Below are 18,198 nucleotides of genomic sequence, written 5' to 3' on the forward strand. Positions count from 1 at the left end.
TTGAAAAAGAATAATTATCTATATCGAATGCAGCTAAGGGTTGTTGACAATAGTCTGGGCCGCGTCGCAAGACTCGGAACATCGTAATGGCTTGCAATCCTGACAAGAAATGAAGAAGCGCTCAAGAATAATATAAAAGAAATTAAGGGAAAGAAAAGGGCTTATGAAGTGATCATTATGCTGCATCATGCCCTGGATTGAACAATATGCAAGAACGAAAAGATATGCACTCCCGACCAGAACTCAATCAACAATATGAAACCTGGGGTCTCCAATGCAGAATACGGTCAACGATCCGCACTTCTATGAGCGTGAAAGAAGTAAGTGAGAAAATGTAGAAGGAAACTTGGAAAAAAAGAGGATAGAAAAAGGGAAGATATAACAAAGGCAAGCTAACATAAGACGAATGAAGCAAGAACTATTCGTACTTCACTGAGAATCAGACAATAGCGTATAACCAAGCTTGACAAATGCGTCTTCGTTCTAATCTTTATAGTCGTGGAACCACATCACTCAAAACTCATATGAATCTCACCTTCTTCCCCGTCCCCTATGTCGTGATCAGCCCAGGCATTGGGCTCAAGAGCCAATGCACCAAGTGCACTGGCACCGACACCGACGCCAGCAGCAGCGCCGATACCAAGACCAGCTGGCGTCGTCGATGATGACCGCAGCTCTGGCCGCGTAGAATGGGCATCGTACGAGGTAGCAGTTGTAGGCTCAAAAAATGAATGTGAACGCTGTAGTGGCTCATGATAGGAGGTATCGAAAGTCATTTCTATCTCTTCTTCTTCTTTATGGGTAGAAGGTTGTTGATCATGGGAAGCGCTGGGCACGGAGTAAGGCTCAGGCGGCGACTGGGGCGCGGATTTGGTGAGATTGACAGCCTTAGTAGTATCCTTGCTATCTGACGGAGTCGGCGTAACTGGGGTTGAGCTGGACGGGGAATTCAGATCAAGCTTCATGGGAGGCAACGTCGACTCGAGTTGTTTGACTTCGATACTTTCGGATGCGAGTTCGGCTCTGATCGCATCGATGTCAAATAACACGCTCCCGGTTCCGTTGCTGTCGCTCGAATCTCGCGGCGTGGCATTGTTTCGCTCCACATCATATGTTTCCCAGCCTTTCTTTTGAGCCAACTTTCCTCGTTTGAACAAGCCAAACCGTTTCTTCTCCGGCTTTGCCTCGGCTTCTCGTCGAGCCTCGTCGATCTCGCGGATAAGCTCTCTTTGTCGCTCGGCGTGGTTTTCTGGATCGGGGTCCTCAAGCTCTGCGAACTCGTCACCCAAAACTTCCCACCCAACCTCTTTCAACAGTCGGGGCATTGCCGCTCGATAATCCATGTGACCATTCACAAGCTTGGTAACGTCGAAGTTCTCGAGGCCGGGAATCCCTTCCACTGGAGCGAGACCAGCCACACGCATGATTCCACCGCTTGTTGCACGAAAGAGATAGCCTAGGATCCAATCATTTGAGGAATACCCGTTCACAAAGCGGCCAGATACTACACTGCGAGCCTTCAAATACTCATCTTTGTTGGCCACAATAGGCGACCCGAATAAGTAGACGTTCTGCACGAGCCCGTGGGCACCTCGATCTGCAAGCTCCTTCAGACAAGAAAAAATAAGCCGAGAGCCGAGAGAAAAGCCCAGGAGCGTGACAGGCCGCTTCCCAAGGTTGCGTTCCATCAAGGAATCAGCCATAATCAGCCCGGCTGCGTTCGCGCGAGCCAGTGAAACGATCCATGGGTTATCAATCAGGTACGAGAGTTTTGTAAGGACAAGTGGCAACTGCAGAGACGACATAAGAGCTACTAGAACAGTGCTTCCAAGGACTTGTTGCAAGCCTTGAGTTAATGCCTAGGAAACAGTGAGCAATTACCCAGCGATAGCTGTACAAGATAAACACGCCCTATACCTACCTCTGTAGCAAGAATATTGATGGTGTCTCCCATACTCCGAAGCATTTCAGGCTCCCAGAGAACCGAATATAGATCTCCCATTATAGGATCCACCGTACTGAAGGGCAATCGGACGTCATCCACCTTACCAGTCATCCAACCGGACACGGTGACAATCAGGTTGACTCTTTTGTTGTTGTGCAGGGGACGGTACTCGAAAGTCTGGACAGCCCCTGTGCGTCGGTTGGAAGCCCTCAACCCAATCGTTCCTCCGGTCAAGGTGCCTCCAGAAGCAATAATCGCTGTACCACCTACCCCTCCCAGGAACGCGCCAGTTCCTGAGATTCCTACAGTGGTAAACCCAGCTGCAAGACCAGCACCAATCACTGGGGCCAACAACCCAGCAGAGAGACCAATGACCAGCCCACCACCAACAGTGGCCAAGCCCATAACGATGTATTTTCGTTTCAAAGCCATCTTTCGGCGTCTTTCCATGTGATCCGACTCATCCCAAGTTTCTTTGTCCGCCTCCTCCTGCATTTCCAGCGCATCAACTACGCGCTTTTCGAACCGGGCAATCTGTAGCCAGGACACTTCCATAGACTCGCCTACTTTTTCCAGTAAGGACCGGGACCGCGCATCATAAGCCGAATCTGCAATGAGGACAAGGAAGAGATCACAGAGCACCGTCCACCGAAGATCAATATCAATCTTTGTCGAAGTAGGAAGCTGGGAGGGGGTTCGAACTTCGGGAAGATCTTCGCCCTCGTGTGTCTCATAAGGTGGAGGAGAGGTTGACCTGTCAAAATCAGAGGATAGGCTGCTTCGATATTCGTCCTTTAAGCTCGGAGTCGTGGGCGATGATAGGGATTTCTTCGGCGTGTCGAGTTCCTCAGCTAAAGGATTCTTGACTCGAGCATTCTGCATGAGGGGCCGGACAAGATCTGCAGGTTGGACACCATGTTCCGCCAATTGTTCAATCATCACCTGCTCAGCGGCGTCGATATCCATATGAGCATAGATCCTAGCCATTATTGTTTGACCCCATTTACGCATCGAGTCAATGGTCTTTTGTTTCGCCTTGCGTGTACCCTTAGTGGAGGGAACCCGGTCCAGGTCTCTAGTCATCTGGAATATAGCCAATCTGGTTACCCCGACGTATGCTATCCGTTGACTCTCGGTCAGCAGATCCTTTGTGGCCTGCAATTGGCTGACAGCGTCGCGCAGCTCTTCTCCTTCTACACCCGTAGAGTTGTGAGCGGCTTCTCTAAAAAGATAGCTTGTATCTTCATCTAGACTTGTCGCCGACTGAGCGTCTTCATCAAGCTGCACCCGGGTATAGCCCTTTCCGGCACCTCCCAAGCCCTTGTACACTGCGTCATTATCCTCCGGTTTGGCACCACGAGCAACTAGCCTACCATAATCATCATAAACATCAAACTCGTCAATAGCAGGCATATCTTGCCATCCGCCATCACTTTCCGCTTCATCCTCATCCTCCGAGTCCTTAGACTCATTAAGTCGCTGATGTGACCATTCCGATGCTTTCAGACTCGACCGTTTCTTTTGCACGGCGTCCGACTGTGTAGAAGTAGAGGGGTTCCCTGCATTTGGCTTCTCTGTGTAAGGAGGTGGCGGAGGACAGTCCTCCTGGTCAGGGAGTGAGCCGCTAGAAGTAGCATGTTTCTCATTGCCCACAGGTACGCTTGAATCCTTCTCTCGGGGGGACTCAACAGAATGCGGTTCGACTGCCGGTAAAGATTCTGTCCCTTTCTCTTCGTCCTTTCCTTTGTCAACTGGTTTTGTGCTTTCCTCCTGGGGTGCTTCTAGCTTTATTTCGTTCATCACGGGCTTGCTGTCTTGTGAAGTTGGTTGCTTATCAGCCGGGCCCGAGGCAGCCTCCTCAACATCATGAAATTCTTCATTATCTGATGATTCACTCGAGCGTACAGGTCTAGCGCGAATTCGAATTGGCAGACCAAATTCATCTACCTCCCCCGTCGTCGATTCTGCGGTTGGCTCACTCCCCGCATTGCCCCCGACCGGACTAGCATTCTCCTTCTGAGATTTGATGTCGGGAGATCCTGTACTGTTCTCTGCGGCCGCGGTCTGGGAATGCTCCGGTTCGTGCGAAACAGCTTGGGAATGATCGACAGCGGGGTCGCGAGAGTAATCAACAGTCGCACTGGAGGTCATACTTCATCGGTATTCCTAGGTTGAAATCCGTTTCAAATCAACCAGATCCTTTCTTGTCACCCTTTAACCACCGTGAAGATTCCCGCATAAACCACGCATAAGATGACCCATGCGCGCGAACGCACCGCCACGAATTTCCTAAGCTGCAATGTCCTCGCACTTTCCGAGCACGGACCGTGACGAGCTCGAAACCGTTAGGGGAGCTCAGTCGTACGCTGACCGTTCTCAATATGGTTTGGGGAAATTTTATACAGACGGTCGGTATAGATTCAGGGGAACGGAATTCCTCGTATGATGGGGGGCCACCGATAGGCAACAGGGAGGAAGGAGTTGGGGGTCGTGATGGAAAGTCGATCGGGTTTGTGGGGATGTTTTTCTTCTTTTCTTCTTTTCTTTACTATCGAGGTGTTTATCGTGGACAGCAACGATTCCGGGTCTTGGCTGGGTAACAGGCCTCTCTGCGACCGGGGAGTGTGGTGCAATCGTCCCGAAAGCGGCAATGGAGTGGAATGAACCCGTGGTTTGCGGAAGAGAACCTTAACATTGAGAGACATGGTCAGTGAGTGCCTGTCACGTCAGTGGCTCTTTAGTGTGTCTCGGTGGGTTTCAATGGGTATTTTTAAAACAATCGGCCCCCATTGTCGTCAGCATTTGGACCTCTTTATATGTCGTAAGAGCACCATTCCAATCTGATACATGATCGAACACCATTATGAATTAGGTTACATCCGACCAGATCGTGGTCTTCTTGGTCTGTCGGCAGTATTGGATACATTACCAATTGATACAGCTCTGTGACAGATCGATTAGCTAATCCGTCCTCTGCGGAGTTAATTTCCTTGACTCGCTTGTGTACTATGGAAAGGATGAAGATTTTTAAGTGGACTAGAGTACATGATCTCAGACAGTAAGCTTATATATGTACTCGACCACTTGAGTTCTTAATTGAACTCTATAGCCAAATCCGGACATCACACCCACCAACAAACGGGGCTGTATGCACGTCCAAGACGACATCCTGAAAGAATATAAAAAACGTGACACAAAAAGTAGGGCTCTCAATAATCCATAAAGCGAAGAAGAATACAGAAGCATATACAAAGCAAAATAAACAAACTTGAGCAGCCACATACGACATATCATCTAATGAATCCCAGAAGGACCCGTCATTCTCTCCACCCTGACAGAACCACATTAGCACCATTTTCCCACGACGGTTAAAAAGCCCCAGTCACAGTGGAGAATCACTCACATTCTAGAAGAATGGCCTCCCTCCACCGATGTCTTCGCCGTACCACCCTTATCTAGATCTTGTCGGGCATTTCGACTCTGGTCGTTCTGTACGCCGGCCACCGGTTCAGCATGCGGATTCGAGAGGTCTTCTCTGGCGTTGTCGGCTCTTGATCTAGCCTGCTCCATCAGGGTCTCTGGTTACGAGGTTATGAGTTAGTTATTGTTTGACTTGGCAAAAGTCACGTCGGAGGTTATTAGGGAACTCACGGGCCGAGGGCTCTTTGTGAGAGAGATCGGGTAGGCCTGACATATTGCCTGTTGCGTAGTTACCGTGGATTCGTGACTGTCTGTTAGTATAGTAGCTGTTTACTCTGAAATCAACCTAACCATTTGAACGGGTTTATGTATGCCTGTAGAATGTTAGGGTTGAGGTTTACGAAATTCTACGTCATAAGGTGCTCATCAGCCTGCCCTTATTGGAAGTTGGGGATGAGAAACATGGAAGCTTTCACAGGTTGTAATATCTTAATACAATGCTCCAATTGTTCCGGATATAAGTTAAGGTGAGTAGTAGTTGTTTCGCCTTTACCCCGAGTAAAATAGTCTGCATTTTCTTCCAACCTCCTCCCCGAGAGCGGAGACCCAATCATCGATGCATTATAGTGGAATCCGCACTGACTCGCCTTCACAAGGCTATTATCTGCCGACGGAATGCCGAACTCGATCGTGTTTTTACTTTTTAGTCAAATTTAAACTTCTCCCGGGTCTAAGAAACTCTAAGTTTACAAACTATGCATATTTTAGGTCCTGAGATCAGACTCTATCTCGAGGACCAATTTTAAAGTCGAACATTGTTGTATAACTTGAAGATTGCGACAGGCGTAAAGGCGTATTCGTTGTTACCGACAGGTTGAGACGAACCACTTTTGCAATTCATGAAATTACTCCGTACAATGAACGACGGGAAATACTACGACCCTAAGTAACCTTGGGGCTGTTCCTCCAGTCCAATAGACAGTCGAAGAGGTGCCTTCTGGTCAACTTTGAATTCTCCCGGAGCGACCTCCGTATTTGGCCAGGCAATTTAGCCGTGCAAAACTTCCGCCGATGCTCTGGAAGCCTTCCTAAAGTGGAAACATCCCCACGATCGTCGGATTTTCCGTGTCGACCGAGCCTCCGAGAATGGAAACGTCGAAATACGGCCCCAAATACGCGTTGCTACGAACTAAACCGTTGGGGGCCTTCCTCCGAAGTTTTCCCACAGGTTTCACCTGGTGATTTCATTTCATTTCATTCCCACCCCTCCTTTCTTCCGCTGTTCTCTAAGATTTCTATCTGATCTTGGATTCGGCCATCTTTCAGCGGTGCTGGTCATTGTCCAGAATGACCCATTCCACTATGTGCAGAGAGAAGCGACTATGAACATTGAATGCTTGGCCGCACGGAAAACCCCCATGGCGCCTTCCTGGAAAATATGTACACCAAACTAACTCCATCCCTCCAAGTCGTCTTACCTGATTTTGGACCCCTCTACATCCCCGGTAATGGGGGCATCCCGCAGATACTTCCATCGGGAAGCCAGCCATCTAGCTCCATTCCTGTTCGAGGAGGAATGGGTGGCTGGCCTTGCTGCGGGGGGTCCATTGCAACACCTTGCTGCGAAAATTCTCCGTATGGATACTGGGTTGGTACCACAGGCGAGTGGTAGCCAGCATATTGATTCATGAGAAAAACTTGCCGGTTGGCTTGATCAGCCTGCCAGATCGTGTTCGTGGCTGCTGATGCTCCATAGGCCCCATCCATAGGGTGCATAACTGCGATCTGCGGCACTTCGGCATTCATTGCAAGGGTTCCTACTGGCTGCGATGAATCGGCCGAGCTGAACTGTGCAGTTTGCATAGGCGCCGGGCTCGCAGAGCGCTGTGGACTTGCACTCAGCGGTGGAGCGAGGCCGACTTCTGTCTGCATCTGCCGCTGCTGGAACCGGTCATACCAATTTCGAGCCTTCACCCCGACGATGTATAACCACCGGCTTGGGACCTTATACTTCATATTTCCGCTTGCCTCTGTTAGCCTTCGCGTCATGGCCTCTAAGTACATCTCCATATTGATGGATTGAGGGCTCACGAATTCGCCTAGGGCTCCTGATTTGACCGAAAAGTAAACCTTCAGAAGTGACATGACTGCTACGCCGACTCGTGTGTAAATGAGGTTGGGGAGTTTCCGCATCAAGTCCGTGTCACAACTTAGGAAGAAGTCGAGCATCTCTTGAGCTGCATTCATCCATTTGATCGTGATGTCTACGCGAATAGCGCTCAGAGGGGCCTTTGCCGGCTGGTTGCCATCCTCCGGTGCTGGAAGTGCATAATATTGTTGCTTAATCGCATCGGGATCTCGATAGCCTTCACCAACACCGAGCTCGTAAATGGCGAGGTTGGTGAAATGGTATTCAAATGTCATGGTCACTAACAAGAAAGAGAAACGGTCAGCCTTTAACCCGCTACCATTCCGATCTTCCAGATACCGAGGAAAATTACCTGTGAGCATGTCCGCAGAAATATTCTTTTTCCAATTCTGCATTTGGTTATCGAACCATCTCAATATGACCTGGACTCGCGATTCTGTCAGCGGAGTCGTTGAGCTGGTGTCATCAAGACCGAAGGAAGCCATAGCTTGGTCAACGATCTTCTGCAATTCGAACCAGGTAGCCATGTGTCGATCTATCATATTGGGTGAGCGCTCCAGGTGTTTTACACATTCTTGCATCCAGTCGTTGAAGAGGAGCAAGTTGGGCCGGCGCGTTTTCATGGCAACGCTGTGTCATGTTAGCAATTGCCCGCTACGCACGTGTTCATTATCCTTACTTAGAGGCCAAATGATAACACCCCAGAATTGCTCTGGCCTGTTCCGCCATGTGTTCATCGTACGAACCACGCTTGCTCGCTTTGCGACTTGCATTATTCGGCACCTTACGTTTTGAGGCTAGCCCGATCTCCAGGGCCATGGTGGCAGCGATGTGAGTATACTGATAATTTTGCAGTTTCAACGGAGATTCTGGCGGGTAGTAAAAGACGATCATCAGGAGCAATGCCTGAACCAACTCGAATGACTTATCGCCATTGATGAAAAACCGTTCTGCGTAGAGTCGGACCAATTCGCGGTTGAGGACAGCAGCCAAACTATCATCTATAGCAATCGCAGCGGCGGCAATCACGGAAAGAAACAGCATGGGCTTCGACCGACGCAGGTGTGAGGCTGTGGTATTTGGAGGGAGCAGAACCATAGGGGCAAAAGCGGTTAGCTCGCTGATATAAAATGACACCAATTCATTGGCAAATTCCAGCGAGATTAACCCCCGATCGATAATGTCGCCGCCTGAGGGTCCTTCGAGACCATAGCAGGGTGGGATCGGCGTGGCAGATGCGAATGCATCAGAACCACTGTTCAAAGTGTTTGGGTATGAAGAAGATGCTGGAACGCCCGGCGAGAGCTCCATGTTTCTGAAGGATCCCGAAGCACTGCTCGGGGCATCCGGCACAATGGATAAGGTTTCTTGGGGATCAGCCCCAAAGTCAGGTTCCTCTGATTCCTCGACTTCGCTACCCGAGCTTTCCGAGCTACTTTCTTCCTCGATCCGGAAGCGGTCCTTGAGAAGGGAGCGCATCTGTCGCATCTCCCTCTCCAACTGAGCAACCCGCGAATCGGTTCGCTTGCGTGGTCGTCTGCGTTGGGGTGCCACGAATACGCAGGCTCTCTTGGCTTTAGCACATCGCAGACACTGACTGGGAGATTTGGGGTCAGGAAGGCAGCGGACCTTCAGACCTCGACATGATTCACAGGATCGGTTTAATTGCTGGGTGGGGGCCGGTTGTTGGAGTATACCCGGTTCACCAGGCGTTGAGGGAGTAGCCGACATGGTCTGCCGGCTTTGGTGATTTCGTGAGCTAGCGTAAAAAAGGGATACCCGAAGTGTTATTGACGGAAGCGCAGCGAAAGATCTGAAAAGGTCGGCGACGATAACTGACAGAAACCGCTGAAGCTGCTAACGTGATAAAACCCCATCTCTTCAAGATGACCAGGGATAGGACATAACGATGGGGCAGTCAAGGTTATTGAAGAAGCGATGATAGCGGCACCCTGGCCGTCACAGTCCAAACCACGCGATGGACCAGTGGCTCCATCTAACGGCCTAGGAGTTGTATTTCCGCACCCCGAAAAGGGGAACGCCGAGTAAGCTGCAGAACGACTAAATCCAACACGTTTTCTCACCCGCTCGTGCATCCAAGCCGTACAGACACACCGGTAAGCTTCCAATTGGAAATCCCAGTGGCACCGATCCCTTGCACTGCAGAAGTTGTCACCCATGCTAAAGAAGGATTCGGTGTTGACATGGATTGCACGCGAAGTTCGTAGTGGGCCTTGAACAAGCCCCAATCATGTGATCTTCTAGCCACCAAGTGGGATCGAAATCTTTTTTTTTAAAGTTTCCGCTGGGTCACACACACGAGAGGATAAAAAACCCATAACGGTTTTATTTTAAAACTGGGGCCGTTTTCTGAAGTACGTACAAGAAAGCAATTAGGCAGCGTGTAGCAATTGCTTGGTCTACACTCTATGCAATGTAAAATATTACTCTTCTGTTATCCGCACATTGTCCTCCGTTCCCATGATCAGACCCTGAAAAAGAGCAACGAGCAAAAAAAAGAGAAAGTAAAACAGGGTATACTCCACCAGCGGAATCAAATTAATAAGAGCGCGGAATATATGAAGCACTCCTCCTACTCCTAGTTCGATTCCCAGGACTCGGGGAAGGTCCACGAAAGTGGGAAAATCAGATACGGACCTAAATATTCCCAAACGAAAGACGATCACGGATGCGTGATCGCAGACTAAAACCTGGCGAATCACGACGATCGAGTCCCCGCAACGCTACGGGACCCTGACCAATCACGACGGCCAGTCTTGGCATTGACAGCCCTGTATATCCATTACTGAGTTGGGTAATTTTTAAGATCCTCCACCTGGAATTTTGGCGGATGTCGGCCCTGCCATGACGGAAATTCCCCAATCGATCCCTAGTACAACTGACCACTTTGTCTGTAATGATGATCGACCCTGTTGCATTGGTTGAGATCCTGACATCCTGTACTAGTCTTAAACCTAAGTTAACTAAAAGCCCCCTCTCCATTGTTTCCCCCCCGGCATTGATGATGTTGCCTCCGTAGCGAACTGTTTCACCATCTACGATATTAGGTTAGATGGGCGACTTCCGACTACTGTAGAACTGAGTTCTCCGTGATTCTTCCGCCCTCTAGGCCTGATGGGGAAGGTCCCTATCGAGTCATTCTCTTCATTGCCTCCTCTCAGACTAGCGTTCTGACTATGATATCCTGGTTCCTCAACGCTTGATAGACCGGCATACTGTGTCGGGTAACCATCCAGTCTTCCCCCTTCAAGTACTCCAATTTACCTCCGCAACACGTGGACTACCAGCAAGGTAAGGCCCCTGCAGGCATCCCTTGCTGGCCAATCTATTTCGGCAAGGATCCGACGCACTGCCTGCTCAACGGTTTCTCATTGATTGTCCTGGCTGCAGTTGCTATATTAAGTCTACGCGGGGCCGTGAGGTTGGTGTTCGATCACTCGCAAGATTTGGGGTAAGGGGGGGGGGGGTTAAATCGAATTGTACTTTTTTTCATTTTGATATTCCGAACATCTGATTCCCATAGCAACATGAACCTATTCAGGCTTTTTTTTCCCTTGTAGACATTGACCCCATATCATCCTTACCTAGGTTTCCTCCAAACAGAAACAAGTAAGCGTACAAGTACCACCCGTCACCCGGCGAATGCTGTCTAGTGACGACAACGAGCAAAAATCACAAAACTATACAAAAAAAAAACTCAACCCAATTCCCTGCGCCGATTGCTGGCCCAACACGCTAAGCAAGAAGACAATGCAACCCGCGGAACAAAAGCAGTAATTAAGACACGGTTGCTCAGAAGCTAAAGTATGATGCTCAAGCCATGGGGTGGTAATACATATTGACCGAAATCCAAAGTGTACATTGTTCATATCTCTCCACCCAAAAGAAAAGTTATTCAAAGCTGTACAAATGTGAAAGGAGGTTAAAAGAAGGGAAAACAGGCAAACCTCATGCAGGCCGTGTATGGCCTGGGGGAGGCAGTCCAGCAGCCGCCGCTCCATACGGGAAGTAAAGCTCGGGGTATGGAGTGCGGTAGGGTTGGGGCGGCGGTGGCGGCTGGAGACCGTGAGGACCATGGGGAGCCGGAGGGAAGGATGCTACAGCCCGGGGATCGATGGGTGCATACGGCGCCATTGACCGCGCTGGAGGCATTGGTGCCAGTTGAGGGTGTGGACCGGGAGGGCCGGGCGCCAGCGCACCCGGCCCAGGGATTCCGGGTGCTGGTGCAAGACCGTCGGCTCTCGTGGGTCCCCCAAAAACTGGGCTATCCGATTTCTTCTTTTTCCCTACAGTCTTTGGAGGCTCGGCTGCCTTTCTGGCAGCTTCAGCCGCCCGATCGGCCTCAATCTGAGCTTTAGAACGTTTCGGGTTACGGGTCCGGCCCTCCCGGTTGAACCGGGCCCAGTGATTAAGCATGGCCTCTGTCCGCTTTGGATTCTTGGAGTTGGCGATCTTCTCGCGGCGAGCCTTTTCAGCTGGGTCAAGTAATTCGTCCTGGGCAACCCCTGCCTGAGTGCTGACAGGAGTCGCAGTTGCTGAATCTCCGCGGGGCGCCGGTTCAATTGGCGCCAACTGAGCCGTTGCAGGACGTGATTGTAACGGCCCAGCGGACGCTGCAACCTCACGGCCGTGGCCACGGCCAAACGATCGAACTGGCGCCACGGGCGCCACAGGCTGCGGAGCCTCAGAACCCGCACGAGACATTCCTCGTGCAGCTCCCCGCCCACGACCCCGGCCCCGGCCACGAAAAGAGCCTCGTGATGGGGCCGGAGACCCTGCGGGTTGAGTATCCAGCTCCCCAGCACGACGGGTGCGAGTGCGCCGCTTGGCAAATGGCTCTTCCTCTATGGGCGCTGGTGAACCGTTTAGTGCCTCGTCGGTCTCGTTGGCTTTGTTCGCCGCTTCCAACTCTGCGGCCTTGCGCTTGCGGGTTGCCTTACCGACGAACTCCTCTCGCGGAGGGTTCTGGAATTTGGGAACATGCTCAACGCCGAATTTCATAATTGTTGGCCAGCCGTCAGGATTAGGGTTGTTCGGGCCAGCTTTGGCAGTCATCTTTCTGAACTGAGCTGGCGTAGGCTTGAATCCACCTTGAACGAAGGGGTTCTGGTTGCGAACTTTATCTTCTTTCGTTTCATGCTTGTAGCCATAGAGCATCGCCTCTTTCTTGTCTTCATAGACCTCGGGCCTTTCGAGCTTCCGTGGATCGCTGGTTGGCTTTACATTTTGTCGGGTTGCGTGTTTGCAGAGCTTTTCGATGGCCAAGTACTCGTCTTGCCATACTTTCAGAACATTGGCGATGTTTTCGGTTATGGCGTAAAGCTCATCGCTTGAGCGTAGTTCTGGATCACGAAGTTGGACTAAGAAATTTTCCAGAGGCGAAATTTCAAGGAATTCTCCTCTAGAACTCTTAGAACTTTTGTAAGGTTCTGGGCGTACTAGTAATTCAGATGTGTCACGTTTCTTGACACGTTTGGGGTCATCGAAGACTTTCATCCAGGTTCCACTGATGTTGGTCGATGTTTCTTCAAAACCTCCGGAAAACTTGCTGATTTCATGGAGGTTCCAGAGGTTATGAATGCGTTTGTCTAAGGACACTGAGTCCTCTTGGCGAGAGAACTCATGGAGTTGGTTGAAAAGAGCAAGATCTGACTCGCCTTCATGGCCTTCCCCGTCACCTTCGGCTTCAGGACCGTCAATGTCGTTCTGGTCATTTTCGTTGTCGAAACCTTCCATGGCTTCACCACCTTCATGCCCACTATCATCACCGGCTTCCATTAGACCATCTTCTTCGGCCTCTGGAGCCTCGTCTGCTTCTGACGCAGGAGCTGTGAGTACAGTGTCATCCCCATGCTGTTCATCCACGTCATATGTCTCTTCTTTCTCTTCATCAGCGACGCCATCATACAAAGAGAATTTGGCAATGTGCGGATGCATCATAGCAATGTGTTCTTCAAGAGCCTCATTTTGAGAATATGGATCGTCATCCGAGGACTCGAAGAATTTCCCACACCATGCGCACTTGGCTCTAGGAGTGGTCATGGGTGAAGGGGATGGTGAGTGAGTAGATGTAGAATGGGCATGGAGTGGTTCGGAGAATTGTCGGCGCAGCTGCGAGTCGTGGCTGGCCATGTCCGAAGTATGGCTGTCCATGTCAACGTCGCTTTGAGCGACAGGAGCCATGGCTTAAATAAAATGACTTGAAAAACTCGATTCCGAGTAAAATATTAAAGAAACAAGATGTAAAATCGGTATCAACGATGAGAGTTGATGCAATTTTCACTCTTCAGGAGACCCGAGAATGGGGCCTAGGTATACCGTGTTAGTAGAACTTGGTTTGAAAAAGTTCGCTTCTGGTGCCAAGACACCCGGAGTACGTGCGGCGCAGCGCAATCTTGAACAACAGAGGGCAGCATGTGCAATGGTAGAGGAGGAAAAGAAAACCACGTGTGGTAGGTTAAAAAACATACAGGTGGGCCGCTAGAAGAAAAGCGACCTTTCAACAGGGAAAATAAGAGTGGTAAAAACTGAGTAAAGGTTCGAAGTAGGTACTTCTGGTGGCCAGACTAGAGTATTGCCGGCCAAATACGCGGAATGTAACATACCTTTCGAACTGAAGAAGTAAAGAAGCCGTATGTAGAAAATACGGACAGAAATAATAAGGGGTGTGGGGATTGCGTGTGGTGTTGGACAAGTTGACGACGAAGAGATTGTTTGGGTCTACAGTAGCTTGCAAGTCTGCGGGTTGGTCGCGAACGGCTGCCAGGGATAGTAGTAAATTGAAGTCGTAGTCTTGCCTTCTTGAAAGGGAAAAGTCGAACGCCGAGCCGGTAGGCAGAGTAGACTCGGTATAGTGCCAACCACGCGCAAGGCAGAACAAAAAGGATGCCGGAAAAGATAAGGTGTAGAGTTGATGATGAAGGACAAATTGGCGACTTCGGAGTAGTGTAGTAATTTTAGATGTCCGCAAAGTAGAACTTTGTCGCGGTAAGGAATTCGGGCGGGTATGCAGAAAAATAAAATGAGGGAAAAAAAAAAGACTATGCTCTGAACCACGGGCGAAACCGAAATAACCAAAGGGTCTCCGAGCGTGACAAAGCACAAGTCAAGACGTGATAGAAGGGGAAATTGGAAGCCTTTAGAGAAATCCTCTGCCGGTAACATGCAGCATGAGGCTGTCGAAGTGGTAAATCTTGAGCGAATAAGCAAGTTTTGCTTCCAATTACGCTCGTGAAAGAGAAGAAAAGCGACGGGTACAGTAGAGGACAAAGCGCAGATGATCAGTGATGAAGAAGAGATTGAAGTAATAGACGGTGGAACAAGCTGTTTAGAGTAAACGTTCCTGGATGGAAGGACGTTGTACAGGCCAAGATGGAGTAGTTGTTGTCAAGTAGTAGTAGAGGAAGTATGAACGTCTGACGAGAGGTTGGTAGACAGACGGAAGAAGAGAAATGGGAAGAGACAAGAGAACTTGACGCGCACAGAGGGGGATATCGAGGGAAAACACAAAGGATAACAGTGGGAGAGGATATAGTATTCAAGTAGGAGGAAAGGAAGAGATGCCGCGTAGTGTTGTAGTGAAAGATGGCAGATGAAAAAAATGACCCTACTAACAGCCCGACAGCAACAAACCTCTTCTCTGTATACAATAGGAGGTAAGGTAGTGAATTTACTATTAGTACCATACGGTATGCGTGGTACGGAAATTAATTACCTACCTAACCTGACCTGGTCAAAGCATCGACGGGCATGGTTAAGCCTGAAGGCCCTATTTTACTCCAGTACGGTAGTGCCATATTTCATACCTTATTTTACCTGGCCGGACCCACCGTGGGAAAGTCGATTATGATGGGCCTCCGGAAAAAAATCGCCTCCGGACAGATCTTCCGCCTAGCCGCATTACATAGTGCTATTCAACCAATCCGAGCCACTGTATAGTTGTCTTGTTACCTGTCTGTAATTTAATGTATGGGCACAGGTCCCAATCTGGCTTTTCCTTTGAAAGTACTGTACACGTACCTCAGCTGTCTCTCGAACAAGAGAAAACCAACATCCCGATGGTCAATCCTAGTTGTTTGGTATCTTCCACCTGATTCTAAGGGCCATCGGGGTCTCACAAAGAATAAAGATAATATCATTGGAGGCTATCAATAGCTCCCTGTATCAATGGACGTTTCACAGACCCTGCCAATTATTATCTGCCCTGCAATGTTTCTCAATGGACAGCGAAAGGCTGTAATTCTATTCGGTTCTGTAATCTATGATACTGAGCTTTGACATCATATCTGCATTCGGTAATCACAACATAAGTTACTCCATAATTCGACCTCTACTTCTTGACTTAGGATTTATAGCATATTCAACTCAATAAAAATAAAATTCATGCTCATTGATTGGAAGAGATGCTGAGTAGTGCTGATGTCAAAAAACTGCAAGTTACATACGCAATCCACAGGCGAGCAGTGGAAATTACTCATAGGAAAATGCAGTATCTCGGTGCGTCGTTACTGTATTCATATGTACAAAACATCATGTGGTCCATTAATGGTTTTTCTCTCCAACATCCAGTGCAACCAGAAATCGACTAACACAGTTATAAGCTGCTGCGGTAGCAGTGATCTCCACAACCTCTCGATCATTGTAAAGTCCTTTCAATTCTTGAAACACATCCTCGGGCACAGTAACAGTTTTTGTCATGGCGTCAGTATACTTCAGCACCGCTGCCTCCTCGGGACTTAGCACCTTCTCTTGTACTTTCTGGGGGATATCAGCCTGAGCATCACGAACGACCTCCACCGCTTCTGCACTACATCCACCCTCCATGAGCAAGGGTGAGTGTTGATCCCATTCGAACCAGGCTCCGTTGATCACAGCGATGCGGCAGATGATCAGTTCACGAATAGCTTGGGAGAGGCTAGTGCGGGTTCGGATAGCCCCAATGAACGAATTCCACCCATCGGCAACTGGGAATGAATGCAAAAGGGCGAGATCGAGAGGTATTAAGCCCTTTTCACCGCGTCGGGTCTGCACCCGATTGAGGATATCTGCCTCTTCGGGAGTAGTAGTAGGGGGCGGGTTGGGGACATATGGAAGACGCATGTCGAAAAGAATTCTACTTAGTAGCTGTAGTTCTTCGGGCTACTAAGGATAGGGAAGCGGAAGATGGTTGTCTTGTTTGACTATCGAAAAGTGAGTTTGGATTAATCAACTAATCTAGAATGGGTATACTAACCTTCTCTGACGAATAGAAGCGGTGCCCTTGACCAAGACAATATACGGGGATTATGTTCAAAGAAAAAAAAGGTCTTTAATTTTGTCAAAGGCTAAGGCAAATGGGAAGATACCACAATTTATGCCGAGTCATTTATCGTCTGGTCGTACCCCACGAGTCGCGGAAAAGTACGCGGGATGGAAGCCGCAGCCGCGGGTTGAACTATAAAGTCTCCCCGCAGACAGCTCCTTCGGTTATCAACAGCTGCCGGATACGACTTTTACGTGATCATAAATTAACTTACTCGTAACAAACCAGGCTAAGATCTTCTCTATCACCTAAATTCCTAGCAAGGGGCTCCGTGTCTACTAAAAGAAAGCCATGCTGCTAGGATGATGATTGCATTATATATAATGTTTGCTACGCTTCGCTTCGCTGCGCAATCAATCCGGAACGAGGGGTACATACAAAGTAGCTGCTATAGTTCTATTGAGCACAGGAGCAAAGTTCTCTTAGAATCTTTTATGGTCATTGTCAGCTCATGAAATGAAGACAACTTTTTAGTTTAAATGAAGCTCAAGGATATATCCACCAATATATATGCTAACCAACGTCTTGCCAAAAATACTGGTAATGGCACTTACATGATGTGCTAATATTGTACAGCGAGGAATGACCTCTGGATTCCTGTCAATAGTTTGGCAATTTGGGGTTGATATGGACGAATGCTAGTTTTGTGACAGTCTGATATACTCCTCGATTATAGTCATTCACTTTTGTCGATTAATCTCAAATTGCTCACGAGTCTATTGCTCCGATAGTAGCATACTTTCTACTCGCGAAAATCGGTGTACTTCTCATCTGAGCCATGTGGCTTCAAGATAGTGACAGGGTGAGTATCTTGTTAAATCCCAGATAAATGCGACTTCACAAGGATTCAGTTATGGGGAAGTTGTCGAGGCAATTATGAATACACGACCTAGGATATTTGCTTGTTTGTGGTTCACCAGACTACAGGATATACTATAACGAGTTCTGTGACTTTAAATGAGGTCTACTTTGATACATATACTCAAAGAAACGTTCTCAATTGTTTGTCTGACCGTATGGGAAGATGGGGCGTTCGAACTCGTACGTGGTTGAGCCTACTACTAAAAGCACTATCAGGGGGTGCAATGAATTCAGCCGTCTTACTGGCGTGATATCAGAATTATATGAAATCTGTCTACTCTCAAGATTGTACTCTAATGTAGTCAGGTCCTATATGACTCTCGTTCTCTATAGGTCACATTATCATACCGACCACTTTCACCGAGGAACTATGGCCAGCGGCGATGCCATCATGCGGTATGGTTACTATGATGAAATATTGCTTAAGACACTTGACCCGAAACGGTCACCAGCGACCAATGTGAAGTGACTGTGAAGCGTAAATAAACAAAGATAAACTGC

General features: G+C 48.9%; 5 protein-coding genes across 5 annotated transcripts; all 5 read right to left on the reverse strand.

Moving 5' to 3' along the window:
* Positions 1 to 509: 509 nt before the first annotated feature.
* Positions 510 to 4,096, reverse strand: F9C07_2218 (DUF726 domain protein; the record flags this gene model as incomplete). The annotated part of the gene is made up of 2 exons (XM_041290144.1): positions 510 to 1,859; positions 1,922 to 4,096. 2 exons carry the CDS (start codon positions 4,094 to 4,096, stop codon positions 510 to 512), a joined length of 3,525 nt encoding a protein of 1,174 aa, XP_041143367.1.
* A 1,143-nt stretch (positions 4,097 to 5,239) lies between these two features.
* Positions 5,240 to 5,639, reverse strand: F9C07_2217 (uncharacterized protein; the record flags this gene model as incomplete). Its single annotated transcript, XM_071509680.1, has 3 exons — positions 5,240 to 5,276; positions 5,349 to 5,523; positions 5,597 to 5,639. 3 exons carry the CDS (start codon positions 5,637 to 5,639, stop codon positions 5,240 to 5,242), a joined length of 255 nt encoding a protein of 84 aa, XP_071363979.1.
* A 1,220-nt stretch (positions 5,640 to 6,859) lies between these two features.
* F9C07_2216 (putative C6 finger domain protein) lies at positions 6,860 to 9,245 on the reverse strand (the record flags this gene model as incomplete). The annotated part of the gene is made up of 2 exons (XM_041290145.1): positions 6,860 to 8,144; positions 8,194 to 9,245. The coding sequence occupies 2 exons, from the start codon at positions 9,243 to 9,245 to the stop codon at positions 6,860 to 6,862; spliced, it is 2,337 nt and encodes a 778-aa protein (XP_041143368.1).
* Positions 9,246 to 11,483: 2,238 nt separating this feature from the next.
* On the reverse strand, positions 11,484 to 13,718 carry F9C07_2215 (uncharacterized protein; the record flags this gene model as incomplete). The annotated part of the gene is made up of 1 exon (XM_041284921.1): positions 11,484 to 13,718. The coding sequence occupies one exon, from the start codon at positions 13,716 to 13,718 to the stop codon at positions 11,484 to 11,486; it is 2,235 nt and encodes a 744-aa protein (XP_041143369.1).
* A 2,358-nt stretch (positions 13,719 to 16,076) lies between these two features.
* On the reverse strand, positions 16,077 to 16,634 carry F9C07_2214 (4-carboxymuconolactone decarboxylase family protein; the record flags this gene model as incomplete). Its single annotated transcript, XM_041284922.1, has 1 exon — positions 16,077 to 16,634. One exon carries the CDS (start codon positions 16,632 to 16,634, stop codon positions 16,077 to 16,079), a length of 558 nt encoding a protein of 185 aa, XP_041143370.1.
* Positions 16,635 to 18,198: the final 1,564 nt, after the last annotated feature.

Source organism: Aspergillus flavus, chromosome 2, assembly GCF_009017415.1.
Source record: "Aspergillus flavus chromosome 2, complete sequence".
NCBI lineage: Eukaryota > Fungi > Ascomycota > Eurotiomycetes > Eurotiales > Aspergillaceae > Aspergillus > Aspergillus flavus.